General features: G+C 37.5%; 3 protein-coding genes across 4 annotated transcripts; 2 read left to right on the top strand and 1 right to left on the bottom strand.

Moving 5' to 3' along the window:
• Positions 1–350: 350 nt before the first annotated feature.
• Positions 351–7097, top strand: LOC103700964 (calreticulin-like). The gene is made up of 14 exons (XM_008782872.4): positions 351–505; positions 2013–2120; positions 2232–2424; positions 2518–2776; positions 2876–2932; positions 3329–3376; positions 3473–3559; positions 3743–3791; positions 3904–3971; positions 4041–4136; positions 4223–4279; positions 6558–6584; positions 6676–6738; positions 6840–7097. Exons 1-14 carry the CDS (start codon positions 403–405, stop codon positions 6849–6851), a joined length of 1227 nt encoding a protein of 408 aa, XP_008781094.1. The 5' UTR covers positions 351–402; the 3' UTR covers positions 6852–7097.
• A 2375-nt stretch (positions 7098–9472) lies between these two features.
• LOC103700962 (pentatricopeptide repeat-containing protein At3g62470, mitochondrial-like) lies at positions 9473–11844 on the top strand. Its single transcript, XM_008782870.4, has one exon. The coding sequence runs from the start codon at positions 9679–9681 to the stop codon at positions 11566–11568; it is 1890 nt and encodes a 629-aa protein (XP_008781092.1). The 5' UTR covers positions 9473–9678; the 3' UTR covers positions 11569–11844.
• A 4727-nt stretch (positions 11845–16571) lies between these two features.
• On the bottom strand, positions 16572–20815 carry LOC103700961. 2 transcript variants are annotated; one of them, XM_008782869.4, is made up of 7 exons: positions 20614–20808; positions 20437–20508; positions 19394–19458; positions 17435–17561; positions 17172–17252; positions 16949–17062; positions 16572–16802 (listed from the first exon to the last, which is right to left on the bottom strand). In XM_008782869.4, exons 1-7 carry the CDS (start codon positions 20800–20802, stop codon positions 16752–16754), a joined length of 699 nt encoding a protein of 232 aa, XP_008781091.2. In that variant the 5' UTR covers positions 20803–20808; the 3' UTR covers positions 16572–16751. The 2 variants fall into 2 exon arrangements, with proteins under 2 accessions (XP_008781091.2, XP_008781090.2); XM_008782868.4 differs by having other exon boundaries at positions 16574–16805; positions 20614–20815.
• Between the last annotated feature and the right edge of the window lie 7045 nt (positions 20816–27860).

The following is a 27860-nucleotide window of genomic DNA, read 5'->3' as shown; positions in this document are numbered from 1 at the left end:
AGATGATCAACTGCTTGGATTATAACAGTTGGCTGAAGATCACGATATATTTTTGAGATAGTAATGTAGCAGCTGCTGTGCTTGGATAGCGATGGCTCTTATGCTGGATGACCGTGGACCTTCACTCCCTCCATCCCTGGATTCGACATGAAACAGAATTTTACGGAAAACACCCTGACAAAAAAAAACTTATACGTGCACGAATTTTCGTCGGGGCAACGACCCGCAGTTTCATGCGTGAATAATGTCATATTGGTGGAGGTAATCTTACTGGCTGGTGATCGTAGTCAGCTCCCACCTCGATATTATATTCTGGCTTCTTCGTTCTCTGGCAACAGCGGAGCCTAGTACCGAGCCTTCTCTCCGGAAGAGAGCTCCCCTTCTGTTCTCTTCCTTTGCCCGATGGCGATTTCGGGGAAGTCGCCGCTCATATCCTCCGTTGCCCTCGTGCTTTCTCTCCTTCCGCTCGCCTCCGCGGAAGTCTTCTTTGAGGAGCGCTTCAATGGTACTACGCTCTGGCTCTTGTGACCTTTCCTCTGTTCCCTACTCCTCCGTTTGATCACTATTTGCTTCTGGATCAGTTAAAAAATAAAAATAAAAATGAACTCTATTGATGCCTGCTTTGAAGATATCATGCCTTTTTGTAACTGTCGTACTTTGCATTAATTGCTGTTTTAGCTGTAGTTTAGATGAATATGTCATTGTGTTATGGAATCTTGGTTATTTTTTAGAAGGCAAGAATCATCTAGTTTCATGCTTTTGCTTAGTAAGTCCTGCACTCTATTGGATGACTCGTGTCTTATTTTATATGTGCTGATTTTTAGACTGTCTCAGCGTGTTCAGAGTTCAGGGTTTTGTATTTAGTTCGGCGGTATGGTTTAATATTTGCTTGTTTATAACTGATGGTGGTAAGCAGGGTCGCATGGCAAATTTAAAACTTATTATTCATGTCATAGTCGTCTGATCAAATTGAGCACAAGAACAGAAAAAGAGCAGAGCTTTCAACTTTTACTTCATGTGGTATATAAGATTATTTTTTTTTTTTTGCGCCGGTGGTACATCTCGTATCACTATTTACAACTTGATCTAAAAAATATCTGTCTAAATTGCAGTTAGCAGACCCGAAGAAGCCATTACTATGTGTGTTAAGGGACATCATTGCATGTTTTATGACCCAAATGTTCTCTGAATCAAATATTAAGCATGTATATCCTTTCTTTTATTCAATCCAGGATCCTCTATGGTGCATTTTTTGCATCGCAGAATGCTGAATAGCTGCCACATCATCCATCTCGGAAACAAACAGTTGTCTAGTACTTGCTTGGATTCCTACAACAAATAGCATCTGTCTATCTCCAAGATGAATGATATGGTAGCTATCTAGCACGGCACAGTACTGCATAATGCATAATGCACACCACAGAGGATCTGAACTCCTTTTCCATAGCAGAGTGAAAAAATAGTTATTATGATCTCTTCCAATATGTATCATAACTAGTTGATGAACAAATCATTTCTTCCCTCATTTAAGTACATTGTCATATGCTTCCATTAGAAGCCTGGCCAATTAAAACAGGATTGCAGGGTCTCTCCGTTTCTCTCCCATCCAAATTTATACAATCCTCATTGCCCATTGTCATGCGCTTCTTTGATTGTTGTTTCAAAGGCACGAGTGGTAACTGGCATTGTGCGGATCCTGCTGCTCTTGCTCTAGCAGAAATGGATATTTTCTGGATTGGCCTTTAAATAGTGATAAGGAAAGGTTTTAATATGTAATCTCCACAAAATATTTGGTTAGATTTGCAAAGAACTCTATATGATTTCATCTTCAACGCTTACGTATGCTCAGCACTGTTGGTTGTTTTCATTTGGTGCTTGACTACATGAATCTTGAGGGTAGTGAAAGAAACAAAGATCACATGAACCGGTTATATAACTTCTCCAAAGTACTTGTTATTGAGTTGATGCTTTTTAGTTTCCTTCTCCTTTACTGATGTTGCCTCAAATTGAAGATGGATGGGAGAAGTGGTGGGTAAAATCTGATTGGAAGAAGGATGAGAAGATGTTGGGTGAGTGGCACCATACTTCGGGTAATTGGAGTGGCGATCCAAATGATAAAGGTATCTTTTTTTTTATACCCTCAAATCACTTACTGACTCTGCACTATGAAGCTTTCATCCAAATGTAACTCGTTTGTTCATTTTTGTTGGGTTTTCAATCTTTGAGCGCAGGCATCCAAACCATTGAGGACTATAGATTCTATGCAATTTCAGCAGAGTTTCCGGAGTTCAATAACAAAGACAAAACCCTGGTTTTCCAATTTTCAGCGAAACGTGAGCAAAAATTCGGCTGTGCCGGGGCCTACATGAAGCTGCTTGGTGGTGAAATTGATCAAAAGAAGTTTGGTGGTGAGACGCCCTATAGGTATGGTATACAACTCCTTGTCACCAATCCCTCTTTCCTACTTCTTGGCTTGACAATTTGCTGCACCAAACATGCGTGCATTGGAAATTCCAGTGTCATGTTTGGACCAGACATCTGTGGGCAGAACACCAAGAGGGTTCATGCCATTCTTTCGCGAAATGGAAAGAACCACATGAATAAGAAGGATGTGCCATGTGAGAATGATCAGCTGACTCATGTATACACTCTCATCATCCGGCCGGATGCTACATACAGTATTCTGATAGATAACAAAGAGAAGGAATCAGGGAGCATATATACTGATTGGGATATCCTTCCTCCAAAGAAAATTGAGGATCCTGAAGCCAAAAAGGTGAACAGTTTCCATGAGTAGTTCTTGCATCCTTCAGACTTCCAGGAGCATAATTTGCTTTGAAAATTTACTGACAGCTTTGTTGTTGCTAACCTGCAGCCTGAAGATTGGGACGACAAGAAATTTATTATTGATCCTGAACATAAGAAACCAGAGGTTTTGTATTTATTTTTCTCTCGCTGGTTCAGAAGTTAGGAAGCTCCTCTCTCTTTTTGCTGTTTATCTGGTTTAACTTGTTGGATAACTTATTCTGGCTAGGGGAATGTATAGGCATTTTTAATACATGATGTTCTTTCTTTCTGCACGCTTGATTAATATGTTGTACATATATTGAGGCTTGAGTTTGGGTAAGTTTGCACACATCCTTCTTTCTATATACCCCTGGCATATTGGTCATGAGGGTAGAGTAATAGTTCTAAATTTGAATCCATTTATGTCCAATCTGTGCTGTAGGTAACTTTGATTAGCAGTTTCTTTTATAGGTATTATAAGATAAATAAATACAAAAACAATTTTTCTGTGTGGACTAACAAACTTTTATTATTGGTGAAGGGTTATGATGACATCCCCAAGGAGATACCTGATCTTGATGCTAAGAAGGTGGCTGATTGAGCTTCACACCCTCACAGTTTTTTTTAACAAAAAAAAAAAAAAAAAAACTTTAGAAAGACTTTGTGATCTTTTACTGTGATGCAGCCAGAAGACTGGAACAATGAAAAAGACGGTGAATGGAAGGCCCCCATGAAGCCAAATCCTGAATACAAGGGGCCCTGGAAAAGAAAGGTATATGTCCAATTTTAACTTGTTAGCTGCATGGTAAAACAAATAACTCTAATTACTTTCAGAAATAACAACAAACTAAGCCTTATCCCTCTGAAATATGGTTGACTATAGAGCTCAACTCCAGGAAAGGATTAAAAAAAATTGATTAATGATTTCTTTTTTTTTTTCTGAAATAAAATCAAGAACCCCAATTACAAGGGAACATGGAAGCCTCCAATGATCGATAATCCAGGTTTTTATCTCTATATCAACAGTCAATGTTTGTTATTTTATATTTATTTTGATAACAATTTAGTCAAGACTGTAATTACTTAACTGGAATATAACTTGCCACTTCATTGCAGATTACAAGGAAGATCCAGACATTTATGTTTATCCCAACTTGAGATATGTGGGCATAGAGCTGTGGCAGGTAAATCTATGACAAAGTCGGACCGGAACTGTTTGTGCATTCTACTAACTTTGTAAATATATTTGCCAGGTTAAATCTGGAACCCTGTTTGACAACATTTTAATTTGTGATGACCCTGAATATGCAAAGAGGCTTGCTGAAGAAACCTGGGGCAAAAACAAGGCTGTATGTCTTCAAGCATTCCAATTTTTTTCAAAATCTTTTTATCATGTTTGCTTGTAGTTCACTCTTAAGGTGTAAAATATTTGCAGGCTGAGAAGGAAGCTAAGGAAGCATTTGATGAGGCTGAGAGAAGAAAAGAAGAGGAGGTATGGTGGCCAATATTACTGCATCTATTTTTCACTATGGAATACTCTTGTCATGTTTCTCATATAGGCAGATTTAAGTCTTTTTTCTTTAAATTCCTGGTCCTTAGCCTTAATAGTAGGAATGATGTCAATGGCTTCATGTTCTCTCCACTGACCTACATATTCTCTCCATGGATCTAGAGGAATTCTCTGGCATTTCAGCATTTTTGAAGCTGGGATTCAAGAATGGAAAGATTGATGGTGGGTTTGATGCTGGGGTTTCAACTTAGCGAGGATTTGAGGGCTAAGGAGAGATGGGTTTTCCTCAAGGAATGCGGAACCGTCCTCAACGGTTCTGCCCGTTCCGAACCGTACCGGTGGCCTACCGGTATAATTCCGGCTTTGAAACCGGTTTGCTACCGGAGCCGGAGAAGACGAAGAGAAAGAGAGAGCGAGCGGGGGAGGGAGGGAGAAGAATCAGCTGCGGACACCTATGAAAGACCACCGGGGCGCGGCAGAGGCTGAGGCCGCGATCGCGTCCCCTATTTCGAAAAATTTCGAAAAATTCTCAAATTTCGAAACAGGGGATGCGACCGCGGCCTTGGCCTCTACCGCGCCCCTGTGGCCTCCGCTAGCCCCCCGTGGCCCTCCGCAGGCGTCCGCGGCTTCTCCTTCTCCCTTTTTGCCCCACTCACTCTCTTTTTTTCTTCTCCGGCTCCGGCTGATTTCTCTCGGTACAGGCCCAATACTGAGCCGGACTGGTCGCTGACCGGTACGGCACCCAGTACCAGTTCGACAATCCTTGGTTCTCCCCAAACTAATAGATTAAGACAGAGAACAACGATGCAAATAGGGGCATTATGAGAGGGAGAAAGTAGGAAAGGATTTGAAATTGAACAAATATCCACAAATGCCGACTTTAGTTTAGGTTCGAGCCCAACGTCATATTACATTGATTTAATTCTGCCGAATTAGTTTAAATTAGAAGCTGATCCTGCAATAGACCGCCAACTCTTGTTTAAAGTTGAACCAAAGTTGGCAATAGATCTGCTGACTTACGATAACAAATTATGCATTGACACATAACCCTCATAGTTGAGGAAATTTACAGCTTATGTAAAGTCTACGTATGGAATGCCGACTAAGAGGAAGAATTACACATTTGCACATAAACCCTTCATAAATGTAAATATTATAATTAAACTTAAGTAGTAAAGCTGGCGCTTGAATTGCCTGGAAATATTACACATTTACGCATAACTCTTCATGATGTGTAACTATTAGAATAAAATTGAAGTCCACAAACCGTACTATTTGCTGACTTGCGCCAAACAGTTACACATTTACACATAATCCCTCATTCAGTACAAATATCATACGTCAACTAAAGTAGGCTAACTTTACTGCAGGTTGTCCAAAAATTCTACATTTTCATATAACCCCTTGTATAATGTGAATCTGTTGTGTAAAATAATTAGTAATGACAGGTCACAAGATTTAACATGCACGTAGATATGGACCAATGTGATTACTCTAATGGCCAGAACTCTTTTATTTTACATCATTTATAGAGGATCCAATGTTTGATAAACTTGAAATCAAAATAATGTAATGTCAAAAACCCATCCGTACCACTCTTCCACATTCACCCCGCCAAAAGATTAACATTTACTGCAATGAATAAGTACACCCTTCTCTGCTTTCTTTGCAGTTGGGCTCACCGCCACGAGCCCTAAAGGGAGCGCGTTCCCGCACGCAAGAGAATTAGAGCTCTACATTCTGCTGCGTAATGAAATAATCTGGACTCATCGAACGGAAGCGAAATTTTCTTTTTCTTCGTTTCTTTTTTCTTCTTGAGAACTAGGAACGGAGGTATCTTATTTAAAGTGTTTTGAGAATAGGGTTATCTCGATTATTCTCTTATTAGAAGTTATAATGACCTAAACCCTTTTTCCATGAAAAAGGAGAGGAATCCTACTGGAATAATGACCTCAAAACTTCACATGTGCATAAGTATAATTTGGTCGTGGCAGTTGATGAACCAAAGTAATTTCTGTGAGTGATGAATGGGTATCTGAATGTGTAGTATTTTCATCTGCAAACATGTTATTAGCATTTGCCAAGACCTCTCACCTTTTCGGATTTGTTTAATGTATGAGTCTGGTAATTCGATTTATATATATTTGTATCTGTTATCGTTGCTGTAGTGAAAGGTGGCAAATTACATATTTTTTTCTTACTCCTAGATTAATTAACCCCCAATAACTTGTGAGTTGTGTCTGTGTGTGTTTTCCAACAGGAATCTAGGTTTGATCCAATTAGAGAGGTAATTTCTGCATGATGATGTGTTCTCTGTAAATTTGTAAGCATTATCCAGTTTTACTTAATTGCATTCTGGGCATATTTTTCTGTTCTAGGATGAAGAAGAGGATGATGATGATGTTGACATAGACCTAGATGAAGACAAGGAGAAACCACATGTATTTTTTTTAGCTGCGATGTTTTTCTATAGTATCATTAAAATATCTGAAAAGGTGCAAATCTATGGGTGTATTTATCAATTTACTGTTCATGTTTTCAGGATGAACTCTAGACAGAGATAGATGAAGCTGCTGCTGACTACCAAATTTTCCAGCCATGGTTTGTTCCACCGATAATTGTCAGCTGGCTTTTTTTTTTCCCATTTTCCTCCCCTTATTGCAAATCTCTCTTGCTAAAGCAGATGGCAGTACCTGATATATTGTCAAATTTCTTATGGTGTTCAATAATCAGATTGTTAACTCTTGTCTCATGGGTACCATTTTAGAGAAATAAAAGTAACGATCAGCCTCATTGCCCATCTACATTAAATTTTATTGGACTTTTCTTTAAAATCATAAGCATTTACTAGTTTGTTGTTTTACTAAACTGTTGTCAGGTTTTGCTACTTTCAGTTAGCGCCACTGTTCATGGCACTAAAATTTCAGTTCAACAAGAATATTTACCCTATCCCCCCCCCCCCCCCCCCCCCCCCCCGCCGCCGCGCAGGGAGCCCTATCATTTTGGTTAACTCTACTCTAGAATTGTCGTATACATTTGTCACAACCCAAGACTTCATCCGAAAAGGATAGCCAGAAGATATTTTTTAGATTTCTTGGCTCCATGTAAATATCTAAGATTTACCCTGTACATAGCCGATGGAGGACTAAATACACGCCTGCATGGATCCTCTAAACATTTGATAGATTTAATATTTGCTTAGTTGAAGTATATAAACAGATTATCAAAAATGTATGATTTATAATTTATTGTGGCCTTGGGGCCATTGGGGTCCTTAAATTAGTTAATGAATGGTCTGTAAGAACACTTCTTAGAGAATTCTCGGTGGTAGGAGGCAAAGTTCGATCAACGCTGACTCCTCTCTTTCCGAGAGTCTTGTTTGGTTTTAGTTGCCAAGAAGCTATTGGAGCAAGAAGCACCTACTTGATCTATATGAATTCATGATAAGAAGCAGCTGCAGCAAAGAACTGACTGTACTAAAACTATAGTCCAGTTACATTTCTGAACTTTTTGATTGAATTGCCACATGTTCAGAACCTCAGTTATGGATGATGTTCAGGAGAGTAACTGAATTAGTACTTGATTATTGCTGTGTCTGTGAGTGCCGTATAGTGATGATTAGGGTGTGGGGGACATGAAAAGAGTCTCAGATGAAAATCTTAGAGCTTCTTTACAGAAGCAAATTGATAAGCCAAGAAACTTAGCCTACTAGCTTTTCGCAAAAAATTGATGTCCAATGATAATTTAAAAATCCAACTGATGGAAATATACACTTTAGGTCACTGAATTGAATCCAACAATCATTTAGATAGGATTTAGGCAAGCATTAGAATAGGCCTTTCGAAGAATATAAGCTGGACAGACTAACAATCCGAGTTCTATAGAAAATGCAGCCCAATCCTATTGGATTTTCTAAATAAGCTCTTAAGAGAAAGGAACGTCTCAATCTTGTAGTTACAATGATAGAAATATTCCGTTCCTAAATGGAACGAACATCCCGATCATGTAGTTATAACTGCAAAAGAGTTAAAAGTTATTCCGTTCCAATCTAGTAGACTAGATCTTATCCAATTCAAATACTTATAGAAGCTTGGTAGACTAGAATAATGAACAGCCAGATGATAGCGAAGAGGTTATTTATCAGAGCAATAAGCTCAGCATGCTTCATATTAAAGCCCTATCGAAAAGGTTATTAATTACAACTACTGAAATATAGTTGATTGGATTTGTTTATTAACTCAGCTCTCATTTACATTGGGAAGTTGAAATATAGGCCTTGTCCATCCAATCCAATTGGTCTTCCATTTCAATATTTCACCAAAAGATTCCTGCGGTTGGACTGTCCAAATCTATGGCAGTTTATGATCGCGACACACGGCCAATCGGTTGGTTGGAAAGGTTCCACCTGCTTGTCCACGATGGCGGAATTAGTTCATTTTTCATGGTAGATCTGCTAGTAAACTCAAAATTAATTTAAATATAATTAAGGAGCTATGAGAAAATAACTGGTTGGTCAGATCTTGCACGTGATTTGCCGAAACCGGATCAGTTTGTACATTTATATTTATATTTATGTTATTTAATAAATACAGATACGAATACAAATCTTACTCTAATACAAAAATTTATATTGATATTTATTTTAAATGGATCCATAAATAAATCAGATGCTAAAAATATGAATATAAATACAGATATAAGTTACATAGTTAAACTTCACTCCCACAAAACCAAAGATGTTATTAAGTAGAAGGTAAATCAAGTTAATAGTATGTTGGATGGCTATTTATTTTTCGGATGCTATATAAAATTAAATAAAATTAAAAATAAAATTAGATATATGAATTGTTTATTTATATTTATATTTATTTTTTGATAAATATAAATATAAATACGGATATTAGTTGGATATTCAAATTTTTATTTATATTTGAATATGTTTGGATAAAAGAATAATCTACTTCCATCCTTACTCGCCGGAAGCGGTTATTTTTTACCTCATCTGGTCCGATAACGAACTTAAACATAATTTTACTGCAGTTAGGAGCCTTCCATTAATTTAGTGTCGTGGAAAAAAAAACGAAAATCTAAAAAAACGAGTTTTTGCACCCCCTTGGTCGGGCAGTGCCTTCAAATCATACTCGAAGTACTTTTATGAACCTTGGAGTAATTTTTAGTCCCAACTCAGAAAAACAAGTGAACTATTAAGCTATTCCCGTCAATCAGCTTGCCGGGGCTAACTTTTCTCCGTTCCCCTTTTCAGATCTCCACCCATCACCGCCGCCTATCCTTCCCCCCGCGGCCACCACCCCTTCCCGCTCCAAAACCCTAACCCTAACCCCTTAAAACCCTACCCTTCTCCTCCTATCAATGGCGGCCAAATGGCTCTGCTCCTAAGAAACCCCCAACCCCGTCGCTTCGGCCACCTCCTCCTCCGCTTCTCCGCCGCCCCCGATGGCCCCGCCGTCCTCTCCCCCTCCGATCCACGCCCTCCAGCTCCGATCCGACCCCCGAGAGAAGCCGGATTGGGAGGAGGAGGAGGAGGAGGAGAGCCGGTGCGCCTCCCTTGTGGTCCTTCTCTGCCCCTGCCTCGTCCTCCTCATCCTCCTCCTCATCGTCGGCTCTATCGTCCTCGCCGTCAAGCTCCGCCTCTTCTGCCGCGGCCCCTTCCGCGCCTCACTTGGCCACCTCTTATACAAGGAGAAGTGCCCCTCCTAAACTCTAGATCCCTCTCCACCTCCGCCGCCTTCTCCGAATCCAGCGCGGATTCCGGCGAGGAGGGCACGGAATCATCTGATTCGGATTCCGTGGAGGAGAGCTCGAAGCCGGCGGATCCGAAGGAGGTGGAGAGGGTCTGCAAAGTGGTCGAGGACCTCTTCGCCTCGGATCGGAACATGGAGGCGGTGTTGGACGAGTGCGGCGTCGATCTCAGCCCTTCTCTCGTGATCGATGTCATCGAGAGGTTCCGGCATGCCCACAAGCCGGCGTACCGGTTCTTCCGGTGGGCCGGCGGGAGGCCGGGGTTCGCCCACGACTCTAGCACCTGCAACAAGATGCTGAGCGTTCTGGGGAAGACGAGGCAGTTTGAGAGCATGGTGGCATTGCTGGAGGAGATGGGGAAAAAGGGGCTTTTGACGATGGAGGCGTTCAGGACTTCGATCAAAGCCTTTGCCTCCGCTAGAGAAATGAAGAAAGCGCTTGGGATCTTTCAGTTGATGAAAAGATACAATTTTGAGGCAGGGTTGGAGAGTTTCAATTGCCTGATAGAAGCTCTAGCAAAAGCCAAGCTTGGGAAGGAAGCTCAGGCATTGTTCGAGAAGATGAAGGATCAGTACCCGCCTGATCTCCGGACCTACTCAGTGCTCCTCTTTGGGTGGTGCAAGCTGAAGAACTTGGTGGAAGCCGGGAAGCTCTGGAATGAGATGCTTGATAAGGGATTTAAGCCAGACGTTGTTGCCCACAACACGATGCTTGAAGGGTTGATTCGGGGGCAGAGGAGGTCGGAGGCCATCAAGCTTTTCGAGCTCATGAAAGCCAAAGGCCCAGGACCAAATGTCCGGACCTACACGATTTTGATTCAGGACCTGTGCAAGGCTGGGAAGATGGATCTGGCAGTCAGCTGTTTCGAGGAAATGCTGGCTGCTGGCTGTGCTCCAGATGTTGCAACCTATACCTGTTTGATTGTTGGGTTTGGAAATGCTCGACAAATGGATAAAGTTTCGGCCTTGCTGAGGGAGATGAAGGAGAAGGGATGCCCACCGGATGGCCGGACGTACAATGCTCTGATCAAACTTATGACCAATCGGAACATGCCAGAAGATGCAACAAGGATTTACAAAAAGATGATCAAGAACGGGTTCGAGCCCACAATTCACACTTATAATATGATGATGAAGTCTTACTTCCATGGAAATAATTATGAGATGGGTTGTGCTGTGTGGGAGGAGATGGGTCAGAAGGGGATATGCCCTGATGTCAATTCTTATACTGTCTTCATTGGAGGCCATATACGTCATGGAAGGCCAGAAGAGGCATGTAAATATATAGAAGATATGATAGACAAAGGAATGAAGGCTCCCCAGATAGACTACAATAAATTTGCTGCAGATTTCTCTAGGGCTGGTAAGCCTGATGTATTGTATGAGTTGGCACAGAAGATGAATTTCTCAGGGAAGTTTGAGGCTTCCAATGTGTTCCATGGTTGGGCTGAAAGAATGAAGAAGAGGGTCAAGAGAAGAGTTCCCAATCAAACTGGAAAGCGGCTTTTCTGAAAGAGTATGCTACAAACCTTAGCCTAATCTTGTGGATGAATTCCATTCTTCTCCTGTTATGTGACTGATGATTTTGTCGTATTGATTTGTATTAGCAGAATCGTCTAGAAAGAAAAGATCTAGTTGTGCTGTATATTTTCATATTAATTTGTACATTTCTTTGAATCCGTCCCCTCTTTTTTTCTGGGTTCTGTTTTGTAAAATATTGGAGATGTCGTTCGAATTCAGTTTCATCTATTCAGCTCTCGTATATGCATCATTCGCAGTTTGGTTTCAGCTGTTTCTGTGTGCATGTTTTTAACTCATACAGTTCTATCTTTCATAGCCAGAATCAGTAAATTCCACCACCCATGTTTATAAGATGTAATCACCACTTTGTCTGCGCTTCGGTAGGCTTAGATGGAGGAAGGTACACTGATATGGAAATTTTACTGAAGTATACTTTCAATTTCATGACCTTTGATCCAAGAGTGTACCTTAATGGATATTCTAAACAATGCTTTCTATAATCAAGTCATATTTTGAAGAACTTTTTTGTGTATTAGTTGTAGGTAAATTTCTTAAATTGTCTAATGCCCAAACTTTCAATTGTTAGCACTATTATAGATCATAACTAGGGCTAGCAAGCAAGCTAGCTATTTGCAAGCTAGCTCAAGATTAGTTTGAAATTTGGCTTGAGTTCGGCTCACTCAGTTAAGAAACGATCCAAGCTAGAGCTATGCTTCCCTCACTCAAGCTTTGTGGAAGTTCAAGATTCCACAGATACTTGTCTCTTCACTATATAAAAATTATCTTTATAATTTCTCTTGTTGCAGGAGAGAGTTAATTTTTTTTATTGTATATTTGACAATTGACATCATGGTTTGTTATACCGGTCCGAACCAGGAGATACGGGGCATATTGTACCGGTTCGGTACCGGTACTAGTACAAGTGGGGTACCGACATTTGGTACGCCAAAAAATTCTGTACCGTACCGTACCGACATTATGCTAGTATGGCACTGGTACGGGGTCCGGTACTGAGACGGCGAACCTTGATTGACATTATTCAAAGAGCCGCATTAGTATAAATACTTTGCATTGTGTTGTTGTATAACTAGATCTGCAGCCATTTTGGTAGATTGAAGAAGAAAGCGCAACTGTGGTTTCAAGCTAACCTTTTCTTTTTCTCATCATCATGCCCTCTTCACAGAACCTTTTTGCTGATCTATTGCCTATATCTCTGAATCAGTAGCATATTGTCTGAAAAAGAAAGAAAAAAAGGCCTGTATTGTTGGTTTTCTACTAAAATAAAGCAAGAGGGCTGATGTGGTTTATCATGGTTCTTGGTTTAATTTGCTTATTGATGAAACTCTCAGCATTAAGACTTCTAGAATTTTTTCAGATGTATCATGATCTTGTTTACCAAATCTGTTCATTCTCATTTCTCTCCATCAGTTTATTTGTGGAAGATGTATCTTGTTCGCATAGATCATTGTCATTTCTAAACACCAAACTACCAAGTGATTTGTAATGGTGTCCTCACTTGAGCAAAATACTAGGTGTGCTGCTGCTTTGAACCATGCGAGAACGTTCATGGATGGCATTGCCATCAGCCAATCAGTACTCTCCTTGATTTTGATGTGACTGGACTTGTGCCATATATTTTTTCCTTCTTAAAAGATGCTGCAAAGCCACCTTGAAAAAATTCTGTGAGCTCCTAAAATTTTCAACCCTGAAATTTTGCTGTGTTATGAGAAGGTCATATGCATGTTTTGACATGCAATGCTTAAGAAATTAAGTCCTTGACCACGTTAGTGTAATAGATGTTAGAATACATGCCATAGCATATCAACTTTTTATTTTTTCTTAGAGAAAAAGCGATAGTAAGTCAGATGAGCAATCATATTATCAAAAGACTATTGAGATTTTCCTGCCATCTGCCTTTTTAGTAGCTGCCTAAAAAGCCTGGGCTAATATCAACCTGATTAAGTCAAAAAAGCTTCATATTTAGTTATAGTAATTTTTCTGTACTGTGTGAAGAAACAGCTCACCAAGATGATCAACTGCTCGGTATTATGAAGACAGTGGAGTCAAGTGAGATTGGAAGATATGGATTTTGGTTTCTTATCCATGAGCTTGTTCTTTTGAATTGGAATTCATGTGCTTTTCGAGGGCCTCAGAGTCTTATGCAACTCCGAAATTTAATAAATAGGTTAAGTTAGATAAGCATTATGATTTTTGCAGTTGATCATAGCACAACTTGCGAAGGCTTAAGCTGTGCAAAGTGATGGGTGTTGGCATTGAATCGAGACGATCAAGCCTTTGGCGGACAGAGTCGGTCTACTGCGTTTAGGCCAACAGGTTTTAACCTTGGGACAGTGATAGTGTCTAGAAGGTGTATTTGGTTAGATCATGTTCTGAATATGTTTTGGGACTTTATGCCCTTCCTAGGCTCTTGTAACAGTCATGCAAAAATCAGAGAAATTATTGAGGCTATATGAACATGGTAAGAGGGTGCAACAAGTTGCTTTAGTGGGGCCTCGTAGCTCTGTCAATAACTTCACACCATACATTCACACATAAATTGACCGGAGAAGATATTAGCATCAGTGCTAAATTGGCAGATAAGAGAAACACAACAGACACAGCACAAGAAAAAGTTAATGAAAAATACTGGTAGGAAATAATAGGCACTGAAGAATTACCCAGGTAATCAATTGATTATGCCGGATTTATTGTGCTAAAGAATTATGGAAAGATGTGGACATATTTGGTAAAGTTCAGAGTGGTGAATGATGTGGTAATGCTGTTTCTTAGAGTGATGCATGGTCACTGTTACATGGCAAGACTTGAAAAATCATACAAGTCGGCAGTTTAATGATGCTGTTTGAATTAGGAAGTCAGGCAATAAATAGGGTGCAAATGCAGTTAGGCACAGCGGATTGAGAATGCTGAAGTAGACAATTGAAACTGTAAGAATTGCTGGCCTTGAAGGAAGCATAGGAGTTACATCACTAGGGGATAAAATGATAAACAATGACAAATATACTTGCTGTCATGTGAAAGATGGTTGGAGGTGATTCTGATGAGATGAGGGTTTAAATTTGTATTTGATGTTTTCAGAAGAAAATGGACCTAATAGAATCTAGATAAATTGGGCAAGGGTTCTAAAAGATAGTCCCTTCAAAGAAACAAATAGCAAAGAAGGATAAGGTTTGTAAATCATGACTCTGTTTGTTCTGACACCAATAATATGTGGTACCAGCTGACATTTAATAAGAAACAGCAACATGTGTTATTTATAAACAAGAATTAGGTGTTAATTTGGAGATCTCATCTAATTCTACTTTGTAATTTATGATGTGGTATCTAATATATAATATTCATTCCTTTTGTCGATGTGGTACCTAATAAGGTAAGATTTCATTAAAAATTTCATAACCTTTTTAAAAAAAAAATTCTGATCTTCTTAGGTATGACAGTGGAACACAGTTATATAACCTGTTGTACCTTTTTGAGTTTTCTGGTTGACTTTTCCTTGTAATTCACCAAATTGTTTGATTCCTCACAATGTGACTTCTGGTCCTCGTGTTTCACCTTGCCATATAGTTTGCCAAATTGAGGAGGGACCTGGAGGAATGGATAGGGAAAATTCACTTTATGAGCTTACCCTTGGTTAATGTCCTGAAAAGCGTTGGCACCAATGCTGCTTTCTGTGTAACCTTGCTTTGCTTGTTTCAATTCTCTTACAGACTGGATGGACTGAAGGTTAAATTCAAAGAAATTACAACTCGTGGCTTTCAGAGTATCATTATATAGTAATTTTATTCTGTTGAAAATTGACAATCTGTTCTCAAGAGTGTTGTCACCAAATGGTTGAGAATCATGGAATAGCATTCAAGTTCTCCTCATTATGTTTCCAGTCCAGGGGGTGCTCCGCCGGTATTTTTCCAACTGCAGGGTCAGCAAAATGAGTTTGGGGCTATCTTTGGTGACCATGCGCAGGGATCCACATACACTTTCAAGGTCTCAAAAGGCTCGACCGGACAGTTTGGAGAAAATTGTTTTGCAAAGAAGAGGCAGAGAAATCATGAAGATTTCCACTTTTCAAGTTCGAGCTCTCAGTGAATTTGACTGAGGGCCATGTTATAAGTGTTTCTGTCAGCTAGCAAAATTGAAGTAGTTCATAATAAGTCTTTAGGCTGGTGCATTTGAAAGTAATTAATTCATCATAATTTTTACTTTTTGGGGTGGTGAATTTTTGCCACTTGAGGGGCAAGCCCCACATTTGAAGAGGTCCCCTTAGCATGCTTAATGCAATTACAACTGGACAGGACAGTTTGTTCCTGTACATTTCTGATAATAGTTGCATAAGAAAATGCTGCAAACTGTATGTACATGTTGAATTAATTTTGTCAGCAAAGTTACTGTCTTTGTTGTTTGCCAATCTTAATTTAAATCTTCTCCTAACTAAGAAAGTGAAAGTTGGTGTAAAGTCTATTTAGGAGGTTCTAACCTCCATCTGCTTTTGCTCTGGCAATGGTCCAGCATAGTTAATGAATCTTATTGCTTGGCATCAGGATGGATTGGCAGACACTTCTTGTAGCTTCCAAGGCAGGATTGCTTGTTAACCTTGCAAAAGCAAAAAGAACCTGTATCGGCTTCAGTAATTGATATGGCCATAATTGCGATGATAGTGGGTACCCCATTATTTTCCTTTGTGGTGTTGATCTTATTGAAGTTTTCGATACCTTTTCTTTTGTTATTGCAGAAAAGGAAAACTTTTCCATGATGCTAAAGCCTAACTTCAAGAGTTACAAATCGTTGATACAAATTTTGATTTAAACTACACCGACAGGTAATACTTGTTCTCTGTAATTCCCATTTTCTTTGTAGGCATTCGAAACATTTCTTCGGAGCTACGAGTTTAAAAATTGCGGAGTTTTTCATTGATCTTGGCCTTCTCCCTGGTGAATGAGCATTGGACAAGTCGGACATAGCTACTTGGATTTAAAAAGAGATGCAAAGAACCCTTTTTTTTTTTTTTTTAAAGTCCAATGGTGGCAACTGGCAACCCACCAAATTTCTTTGATCAAATACATTAAGAAACTGCAAAAGAACTTTTTTTTTTTTAAACTTCGGAATTTGTTCTTCTTTACAATTATGAACATTTAGGTTTATGAATGTACATGAACTGTATGTTATTGCGATTCCACATCTTCCACTCCATGGGTAGGTGAATCATTTCTCCCCTGCTTCAAAACAAACAAACAAAGAAAACAACAATGTTTGGTGAATCAGTTGGACCGATACTTTCACCGAGTAGTTCTTTCATTGTTCCCTCAAACAATCAGTGAAAAGTATTTAGCATAAGATGATAGAGAATTTCTGAACTCACATGAAGCTGGAGCTGCTCTAACTGATACTGCCGCTGGCCACGCTGAATCACCGATATCACCCGCATAATCAAATAGCAGGGCAGCAAGATTCCACTCGCCCTTAGCACAAAAACCTACATGATTTTATGTGCACAAAATTGTTCATATGATCTTCAAACAATAGCAGCTAACCATAGAACTTAAAAGCTAATTTAGAGAATGTTTAAGGAAACCAATACTTACAGTGAGAACAGTAAACGCATAGTGATCAGCTCCAACTGCCAGCACCGTGATGAGATGTTTGAACAATAACATGATTGTAAGCTGCACAAACGTAAGATATCAGCAATTCAGGCATCACAAATTAAGATATTTAGCCGTTGAGGCTAACAACAAACACATTAGAATTCTTCAAAGCAATATTAGCAAATAACTTTTTTTAATTTTTCTGAAGAATTAAAATGCTAAATTCATCTTTAAAAACAAAAAAGAACTAGAATGCTTACCACTAGAGCCACAGATCGGCACCAAGAGGCGCTTCTTTGGGATTCTGAGGAGCACTCAGCATAATCCCTGTTGATTAATGCTGGGTTTTGAGGGTCATAATTTAGCCTAGGGACCTCCAAGCTTCCTCTGTTGCCATTTAAACTTAATCAGAACCAGATTTACCAATGTTTCTAGCTATTCTTTTTACTTTGTTTTAATGAATTTTTTTTGCATGAATACCTTTCGAAAAATTCAAATTTGCGTGAATACCCTCTTAAAATTTATATTTATTTTTGTACTCTCATAAAACACTGTTTTTGCACAAATACCTCTTCCAACACCGTTAATAAAAAATATATTTATTTTAATAAAAAAGAAAGTAAAATTTTGAAATCACTTTTTTGTTCTCCATTGTGATGGCCTTATAAATATTTTTTTACACATCCATTCATTAAGAATATTTTAGTCATTTTAATTTGAAACCGATAATTTTTTAACAATGTTAGATAATATAAAAAATATGGATAAAAAGGATATAATAGCAAAACAAGTATTTTACGAGAATATACATATAAATATCAATTTTAGAAGGATATTTATATAAAATTTGATATTTAGAAGGATACTTACCAATGTTTCTAGCTATTCTTTTTACTTTGTTTTAATGAATTTTTTTTTGCATGAATACCTTTCGAAAAATTCAAATTTGCGTGAATACCCTCTTAAAATTTATATTTATTTTTGTACCTTCATAAAACACTGTTTTTGCACAAATATCTCTTCCAACACCGTTAATAAAAAACATATTTATTTTAATAAAAAAGAAAGTAAAATTTTGAAATCACTTTTTTGTTCTCCATTGTGATGGCCTTATAAATATTTTTTTACACATCCATCCATTAAGAATATTTTAGTCATTTTAATTTGAAACCGATAATTTTTTAACAATGTTAGATAATATAAAAAATATGGATAAAAAGGATATAATAGCAAAACAAGTATTTTACGAGAATATACATATAAATATCAATTTTAGAAGGATATTTATATAAAATTTGATATTTAGAAGGATACTTACCAACGTTTCTAGCTATTCTTTTTACTTTGTTTTAATGAATTTTTTTTGCATGAATACCTTTCGAAAAATTCAAATTTGCGTGAATACCCTCTTAAAATTTATATTTATTTTTGTACCGTCATAAAACACTGTTTTTGCACAAATATCTCTTCCAACACCGTTAATAAAAAACATATTTATTTTAATGAAAAATAAAGTAAAATTTGAAATCACTTTTTTGTTCTCCATTGTGATGGCCTTATAAATATTTTTTTACACATCCATCCATTAAGAATATTTTAGTCATTTTAATTTGAAACCGATAATTTTTTAACAATGTTAGATAATATAAAAAATATGGATAAAAAAGAATATAATAGCAAAACAAGTATTTTACGAGAATATACATATAAATATCAATTTTAGAAGGATATTTATATAAAATTTAATATTTAGAAGGATACTCATAAAAAAAATTATAAAATAAGCAAGATGTGGCAATTGTAAAGCCAATAGCAGAAAGCCAACATGAACCAAGGTTTGGGAACATTCATTGGGCCATATCATAGATTCTCCATTCAAAAAAAATAATAAAAAAAGTGAAAAAGAATTATAAAAAATACAAAAAGAGGTGAGGAAGGACCAGTAACAACGGCTACAAGACCAGAGGTACAAGTGGGCAGTGGGGGCCACACTCCTGCAGTGGGCCCACCGTTGTCAGCCGTCAGATCCTTCCGCTTTGGGGAAGAATTCAAATTTAAACAGCCCATTTGGAACTTGATTAGGTCGCAAATCCCAAAGATTATGGGGGAAAGAGAGAGGGTTAACGTTCTTTGAAGTTTTCGGTATAATGCATTTGGGAACCCCACGGTCCCACTCATGATATATAAAAATACAAGGAAAGAATAGAAGATAAAGCCACCTGATTGTAACGGGGACCTCAACCAAAGCCTTCTTGGGTGGAACAGTATAACCTGGTTCAAATGCCTGCAAAGATAGATAAAGAAACAGATTGCTTTACGGTAAAGTTTCTGAAAGTTGGGAGTCTCTGCATAAATTAAGATCACTGATAATTATATTTCAAAGCCTATCCATAAAGAAATCTTGATGTTTTAGTTACCAACAAGCTATGAGTCTTGGACTTCTCCAAGTAGATCTTTGTTTTTAATCTAGGTGAAATTCTAAAGAGGAGGCAATAAAAGGGAATCTGAATCATTGTTAGAGCTGTTAATCCACAAGTTTTCAAACTTCCAACGGTAGAAAATCTTATAAAAAACAATAAACTTACAGAAAGTATGGATCTTCTGTGAATCAAGAAAAGTTTAGAAGGATGAAAAGACAAATACTATAAATACAGCTCAAGGAATGTATCAAAAATCCAATTAGGCACATCAAAGAAACAAAGAAACAAAGAAAACAAAGAGATATCGGAGTGATTGCAGAAGGGTGAATTCAGGTTGTTTGAAAGCTAACAAAAATGTTTTTTTTATTTTTTCGAGAAATATGGTGGTGAAGAAGACTTTTATTCAATTTTAGAGAATGCAAAGCAGAATTTGTATAAGTTGAATAAAATGCTATATAACCAGTATCAGTATCCCTGGGAACAAAAAAAAAAAGCGATGAACTGCTAAGCCAATAATGATATTTTTTTTAAAAAAAAAAAAGAATCTGTAGAACAGTTTTTTTTTTTTTTTTTCTCCCCCAAAAGTTCCAAATTTTGAACTCCAACCAAGTGGAAATCATATGACTAAGATTATATTACCAAGTACTCTGTAAACAACATCACATCAGCAAAAAATAAGAGGAAAGACAGAAATTTTCCTACAGAAGAAACCCAAAACTCCGGTTTCCTCACATCAATAACAAAAAGAAAAGAGACCAGAAATCATCTTTTAGGGAAGAAATCGCTCTGTTATTTCTTTTTCCGAACGAAAAAGTCCATGTTTTTATATTTTGGGTACTAACCTGAAGACAAATCTCACAAATAGTGGACCCTTTCTCATCACACCACCTCTGTATGCATTCCCTGTGAGCAAACTGGAACAGGGGAACACCAAATCAGCAATATTAGCAAATAAAGATCATTTTTTGATGAATAGATCTCAAATGAATTCAAAGCAAACCAAAACCAGAGATTATTGCCTTCAAAGTCCCAGAACAAGCACAGGGAGATTCCATGCTTGTGGAGCTCTCTTCCTCCTCTTCATGACAGATTCTACACAGACGTATGGAAGAAAAAGAAGAAGGAATAATAGAAGGAGGAGAACAAGAGGAACCCATCCTCCCATCATCTATAAGCAATCTAATTTCTTCTCTTTCCCTGAGTTCCATCTCTCTCTCTCTCTCTCTCTCTCTCTCGCTGGAGTTTAAATAAAGCGAAGCATAAGTTAAATGGACATTGGATGCCATCTACATTTAGGAAATGTCGAACATGTCCCCTGAGAGCAGCTCGGAGCCACGCGGTTTTTTTTCTTGACTTGGTTGGCAGTTGGACGGCAGTTGGATGTATGGCCGGCCAGTAAGAACGGACATTTCAGTGGGCTTGACTTGAATTTTCCTTCCCAATTAAGGATGAGAATATAAGAAGCTTCGCTTGCCAGATTGCCAATAGATGGTTACAATGGCTGAGACCAAGTCTGAGATTGCACAAAATCATGATTTAGATTTTTGAACTTGTATAAGAGAATGTACCATTGACATCAGATTGAAGAGAAGATCCACTAGGTTATCCGCTCAATGAAGTTTGATGATCGCCACAAAATTTTGTCATGATGTTCGAGTTAGACCTTGTGTCGTCTTTCTGCAAATTGTGCAAATCATCGTAATCTTTCACCTCAAAATTTAGTCATGATGTTCGAGTTAAACATTGTGTAGTCTTTCTGTAAATTGTGCAAATCATTCTAATCTTTTACCTCAAAATTTAGTCATAATGCACGACTTAGACCTTGTGCAGTATTTCTACAAATTGCATAAATCATCATATTTATTATTTATCCTAATATGTGAAAAATCTCTTTAATTCATACCATTTTTTGCATGTTCGATTGTGAATACTGATATTATGTAAACTATATGTGCCTTAAATTTTGTATGACTGATAAGGATAAAAAAAACAAAATGTTTGCAACTCATGCAATATATTAAGCAGAAGTTTGAGAATTAAGGCACGTGTTGCTTGCATGTAGATGTATATATGTATATTTAATAATGGGATCATGTTACATAGGATTCTTTATGTGCAATTTTATTCTTTGGCCTTCATACATTATTACTTTCCTCTCAATGGCTGCATTAATTATTTAGGAATATAAGTTTTTTGTTTTAGAAAATGTGTAACGCCAATAAGATTGCAATTATGAAATAAAGCCAAGAGGACCAGAGGCGCCGTTGTATAGGTTGTCAGCAACCAACCCATTCTTTTTTTCCCCTTTTTCTTTTCACCCCTTGACGATTTAGGAACCCTTTTGATGAAATTTCATTTAGCTTGAAAAAGAATACTAAATACACGCTTAAATTTTCTATTACCCTTGTTTGTTACTCGACGACATCGGCACAAGCATAACCAAAATTCTGAATCTTGCTATTTGCAGTCACCTTTCTAATTTCTTATTTATATTTACCTTTCGGTTTTTTTAAAGGGAAAAATATCCAATTTTTGTAAGAGTCCATTTCATTACTTTTATTACCATCGCTACTATTTTTTTTTTCTTTTTCCAAATTCGACGAAAACATCTGTTTTCAAACCCTACCTTACAATGCAAACATGAGTCATTCTGCAATCTCAATCGCTAGCCATCACTATACTCTCAATTGAATTAACTCTCCCTGCACTTCCTAAATCTACCCAAATCCCACCCTTCAATTTTACTTGTGTGGCAACCACCTTGTATGTTTGTGCCCTCCTCTTGAATCACAATTCACACAATAAACCAGACCTTGCAATTTTGAGTTGTGATAAACAAAGCACTTCCAAATTTCTTGCTCGTTTGTGTTGCTAAGAAATTAATTAGCAGTACTGTTACCCCGTACCTAATACTTGTTTGAGCATCTGCCTGCTTTTACATCAAACTATTCGTTTACAATTAAATGGCTGATATTTTAGAGTCCACTCCCTATTCCTCTGCAGCCTACCTAAGATTAGGACCACGTCCATTTGCCAATTGCCACCCTGTAGTATACATTGTTCCATATCTTGGTTTCACTCGGTTTCATGTCCTAATTAAATGCCGAAAGCTATGCCTTGCACGAACGGACGCGGTGCGCAAATGGCAGCCGGCCAAGTTTGCGCTGGTTTTTTAATGCATGGATTGCACCACCCCTAGTTATAGGTAGGAAAAACCCATAAAGCCATGCTGTTAACTGATTAAGGTAGCACCAGGGATTGGCGTGCACCAATCATAGTCGATCGCTCGATTCATCTTGATGTATCGCTACAGAAATGAATCGTTGCGATTGGACGACATGTACGACTATATGGTGCATGTGGTGCAGGATATAATTTCTTTTATAGGAAGAAAACGAGTTGATTGGCATGGTGCACAGCTATGTTGGTGCACTCTTCTGCTGAAAGCTCTTCTTATTTGTCGACCAAGGTTTCAATTAGGCGTTAGATGTGTTGGTTTTCTTTTGGGCTTAGCATGATAGAGACAAACTGATATCAATTAAACAATCATGACAAGGTTGGTTAAGGTTTTGCAGGAGAAAACAGGAAGGTCTCGAGTTCGGGTCTTGTATTGCTGCACGCGGGCTAAACATGTGACATTCATGCAAGTTTAAGGCATGGGAACCTCTTAGCTTGTGCTTGCAGTTGAACATGACCTTTATTGCGGAAGTCTTTGATTCATCAGGAGAAAAGCTTGCGCTCATTACTTTTTGTAACTAATCCTAGTTATTTTTCACTATGCACGTTTATTAACACAATTGCTCTACAACAATTGTTGGGTTGATAATTATATTTTTTTAATCTTGGCCTATCCAAACATCATATATTCGCCGTCTTCCTTTACCCTAGCCGACAATATGATCTTCTTCATTTTGAGAATGTTTTGCAGACCGATTCAATCACCTCGGCGTATTCTTACTTCTTACGCCTTGTATTATGATTAGTTTGTTGGTTTCTTCATCGGCATTATGATTGAATTCTACCACTTCGATCTATTTACCACAGATAAGATTTTTTATGACCAGGCTTTATCTAGTTCAACAAGGGTCACGTGATTTCCATCTGCTTTTACTTTGTCTATACTTATTCACATGGTGTTTGCTGTTAATCGCTAGTTGGAATGATGAGATGGGGATAAACAGTGACCAGTTACTTATCAGTGCCCAATCTCCTAATCTCTGTTGGAGTTTTAACTTTACAAAAATAATTTTAAAAAATAAATATATCAACTTTATTTTCTAAATTTTAGATATTTTAAAAACATTAAAACTCTTATCTTCTTCAGACGCTTCCTTCTAAAAACTTGCGAGTCTTTTGAAAAGAACCTTAGTTCTAGTTTCCATAGGGTTGCGATGTTTCTAAAACATTGCATCTTCAGAAACGCCGCACCATATCGATCTTCCGAATAGAGTCTATAAATAGACTTCTCCAGGATAATCCAAATCTAATCCAATCTCTCTCCCTCACTGGTACTTTGTCTCCCGAGAGTTTCTTCCACAGACAGGATTCTTTTATTTTTCAACTTTCTATCTTCTATATATTTTTATTTTTTGGGCAATTGAAAGAGTCAGTTGGGTCAAGCCTTCCAACAATCGTGCTCGTTAGAGAAGAATCGGACTGAGCTGCGTTGTTGTACCTTAGGGACGAGATCACTGCAAACCCGCACATAGGGGGCGAATTACGTACTTAGAGTTGTGTATATCACATACCTCGATTCAGGCAAGCTCTTTTAAATCTTCAAAATTTATTTTAATAAATTATTTTTTATAAAATAATAATATAGCAATTTCTAGGCAATAGTTTTCCAACAATCTTTCCTTCTTTGATGAGGTGGTGATGGCCAATGGCCCAACTAGCTTCACCAAGGGCTAAGCCGGCCATTTGGTGGGCTCTAGGCTCCTGTCCTTGTCCATATGCTACATTAATATGCTTTATGTCATATCCTTGTGAATAGGGAAAAAAATTGCTGGTCAACATAGGCGAGCCTACCATACGGCTAACATGAGGATCCCTTGACAAGGAAGGCCATAACACCCATAATGGAAGGTCATAAGGCCCGTTGAGAGAGAAAATTATTAATGAGAGGATAGATCTTCATGATAATTTTTTTCAATGCTCAACAATAAAAATTTATTTTATAAATTTTGACTAAGAAATAGTATAGCAAGCAATGATAGATGAGGTGGTGAGTGCATATCTCATATTATAGGTGAAGTTATCTAGGTGGAAATAATACATTAAGGCATTGTTGTCCGTCTATATAGCACAAAAAAAATGGGCCTAACCCCTTAACTCATGCATTTTGCAACCAAACAACATTCGTGTCATCTCCATAAAAAAGGTGTGGTTAGCTGACGAGCAGCCAAACAACAATTTCCAGCTTTATAGTTGACTGCTTAATGGTGGATATTGGCACTTAACTTTAACCACCCTCGGTAGCTATCCAAAAAACAAACTGAGCTTGAGCCTTTAGCTATGTATGCTCAAAACAAACTAGCCAAGTTTGTAGGCAGGCCCTTCTTACCCCATCTCCGTTACATCATCTTGATCTAACCTTATGGTTGCAATAGTTTTGATATTTTTTAAAAAACATATATATATATTGTCTCCTTTGAATCGGCTTTTTGAATTCTACCTTCTAAAGATGAGACTTGGCCTAATCAAGAATGAGTTTGGTTAGACTGGCTTGTCTATATATATATATATATATATATATATATATTCTTAGAAGAAGATGAGAACCCTAAAGATCATTAAGAAAGTTTTAAGATAATAAAGTTTTAAAATCAGAAATATCATAGGAATATTTGGGATAATAGAGACCCATTCTCCCCATAAAAATATGATTTTCCCAAATTATGACTCAAGGAGCGTTTTGAGAGGAATTTAAAATCCTTGTATTCCTTTCGTTTCATAATTTCCACTACAAAATATTTCAATGACATTTTTTTTTTTTTGAAATTCCTTTTCTTTTCCATTCTTCCTAAGAGGAAATTAAAGAAGGGGCCTGACCCTGCCAGCTTTTTTTTTTCTTAGAATATTCCAAATTTGAAGGGAAGAAAAGAATAATAAAAATGAATAAGAAGCAGTTTCATACTTCCGTGACAAAGAATACAAACTGGAGGGTCAGGCCAATTTTTTCTTCTTTTTTTTTTTCTCAGACTATCAGCTGTTAGGATCCTTCCATTTGAGACTAACCATAAAAAAGACTTCAATCTTGTCAGGTGTTATAGCCTTCCGAGAAAACCTTTTGTCAAATTTTCCACTGAAGTTTAGGGATCAAAAAAAAGTTTGTCTGTACAAATTTTAAGCCAAGTGAAGTTTAATATGAAACAAGGCCCCTGCTGCCTTGTTTAAGCAAATGATAGGTATAAAGATGCAAGAAAAATGAGTACTACGTGCAATGCAGCTGACATGAGGTACTGATGGCTGCATTCTCCCACCTAACCAAAATATATATATATATATATATACTTATGCATAATTCATATGAACTTGATCAATATAGTCCAACTTTTGCAAAGCGTTTCTGTCCTCATATCTGTTAGCATAATTTTAAGAATCACAAAATAATCTGTATCAGTTCATAATATTTTTCTTTGTTAACGTGATGTTGTATAGGTTTGTATTATTTTTATTTATTAGCATGATTTTGTCAGAATAATTTTAGAAAGCACGTAATAACTTATATTAGCCAGTAATATATTTTTTTATAAGCGTGATCTATACACTAGTATATACAATTCTTGAGGTACATCGAATGAGATGGAACAAAGATATAAATTTCTCTCTCTCTCTCTCTCTCTCTTATTTTTTTCTTCTTTTTCAAATATTTTAACAAGATCAATATTAGAAAGTAATAATATCCCATAAATGGGGCCAGCTTGATATAATGGTTCATCATCATTTGAAGGATCAAAGCCAGCACAGCTCTTTCCAGGCCTCATCATTTGAAGAGGTTGTGAGATGATGCTGGATGGGTTGCAAGTTGAATTCAGAGGCGTTTCCAAGGGGTCACAAAACTCGTTACTGTCCTGGGCCGAGCAGATATATCACAAGGAAGGGTATTGATGGGATAGAACAGCATAATGAAGTGTGTGGTTGGAGCTTTAATAAAAGAAGAGAGAGAGGAAGGAATCCCCTATTTCTTAAGAGGAGGGATTTGAATGCCTTTGCGTGCAGCGGTTCGGCGAACGGAGGTGTCTTCAAACTTCGAATGGGTCATTAACACCAATTCTATAAGTGCAGAAGCTTTGCTCGGATAGTCGGATGGGGATTAAGTGGGCCAATGTGGCTCATGACTTCATCCATTTGCCTTCCAATTCGTACTTTGTTTGGTGTGGGAGGGGCTGATCAATTGGGATTCTTGTGCTTATCCTCTCACCTGGCCTTATCAGCCAACGTGCATGATGGGGGTAGAGGGGGATAGATGGGTCTAAATTTTGATTTTTATTTTGTTTCTTCTTGATGTTTCCTTCATAGGGCCCAAAGAAGGGAATGCAATTTTGCCGACATTAATCTATGCATTTTTTTCCATATTTTATATTTGAACCAAGTCCATTCCAATGGTCATTCTCTTCTACTTAGCAACCATAGATTCTGGATACAATTCGATAGTGGTGTATAATAAAAATCTGAATTTGAATAAGTAAGAACTCTCTCTTTCTCCCAATTTTTTTTTTTATTTAGATAAGTTAAAAGATAAATTAGGAATATTAGACATATACTATGCTTGAGCTGATCGATGCGAAGGGAAGTCATGAACCTAGGTTGATAGAACACAAAATAAATGGCTAGAAAAAAGTTCTTAATCCCTGCGGTAACCTAAGTATTTTTCTGAATTTTAGCTAACAAAATATCCTACTTAACAGTCATGTAGCCCTCGATGTTGCTGTCAGCTTTGTATCTTATCATGCAATTAACACATTAAACTTGTTCGTGCCTCATATATGATAAGATTAATTCAAACTTATCACCTCACACCTACTCTTGCCAACTAGTAATCTTCCTTCATGCGATCTTGAATACTTTAATTAACACGTCATCATTCATAACCGACGCATGGTCTCCCCGAGAATCTTTACAAGTAATTATACTTGGTGTTGCAACATAGCTTCTTCTAAAGGCCAGGATTAATAGAAAATATAGAAGATATTATTAGGATTATATATTTAAAATCTATCTATTGTATATTCAGTATGGAACTAGATATACGTTAGCAGAAATT

Source organism: Phoenix dactylifera, chromosome 3 (assembly GCF_009389715.1).
Source record: "Phoenix dactylifera cultivar Barhee BC4 chromosome 3, palm_55x_up_171113_PBpolish2nd_filt_p, whole genome shotgun sequence".
NCBI classification, from domain to species: Eukaryota; Viridiplantae; Streptophyta; class Magnoliopsida; order Arecales; family Arecaceae; genus Phoenix; species Phoenix dactylifera.
Note: the sequence above shows the minus strand (reverse complement) of the source record. Positions and strands in the feature narration are given on the sequence as shown.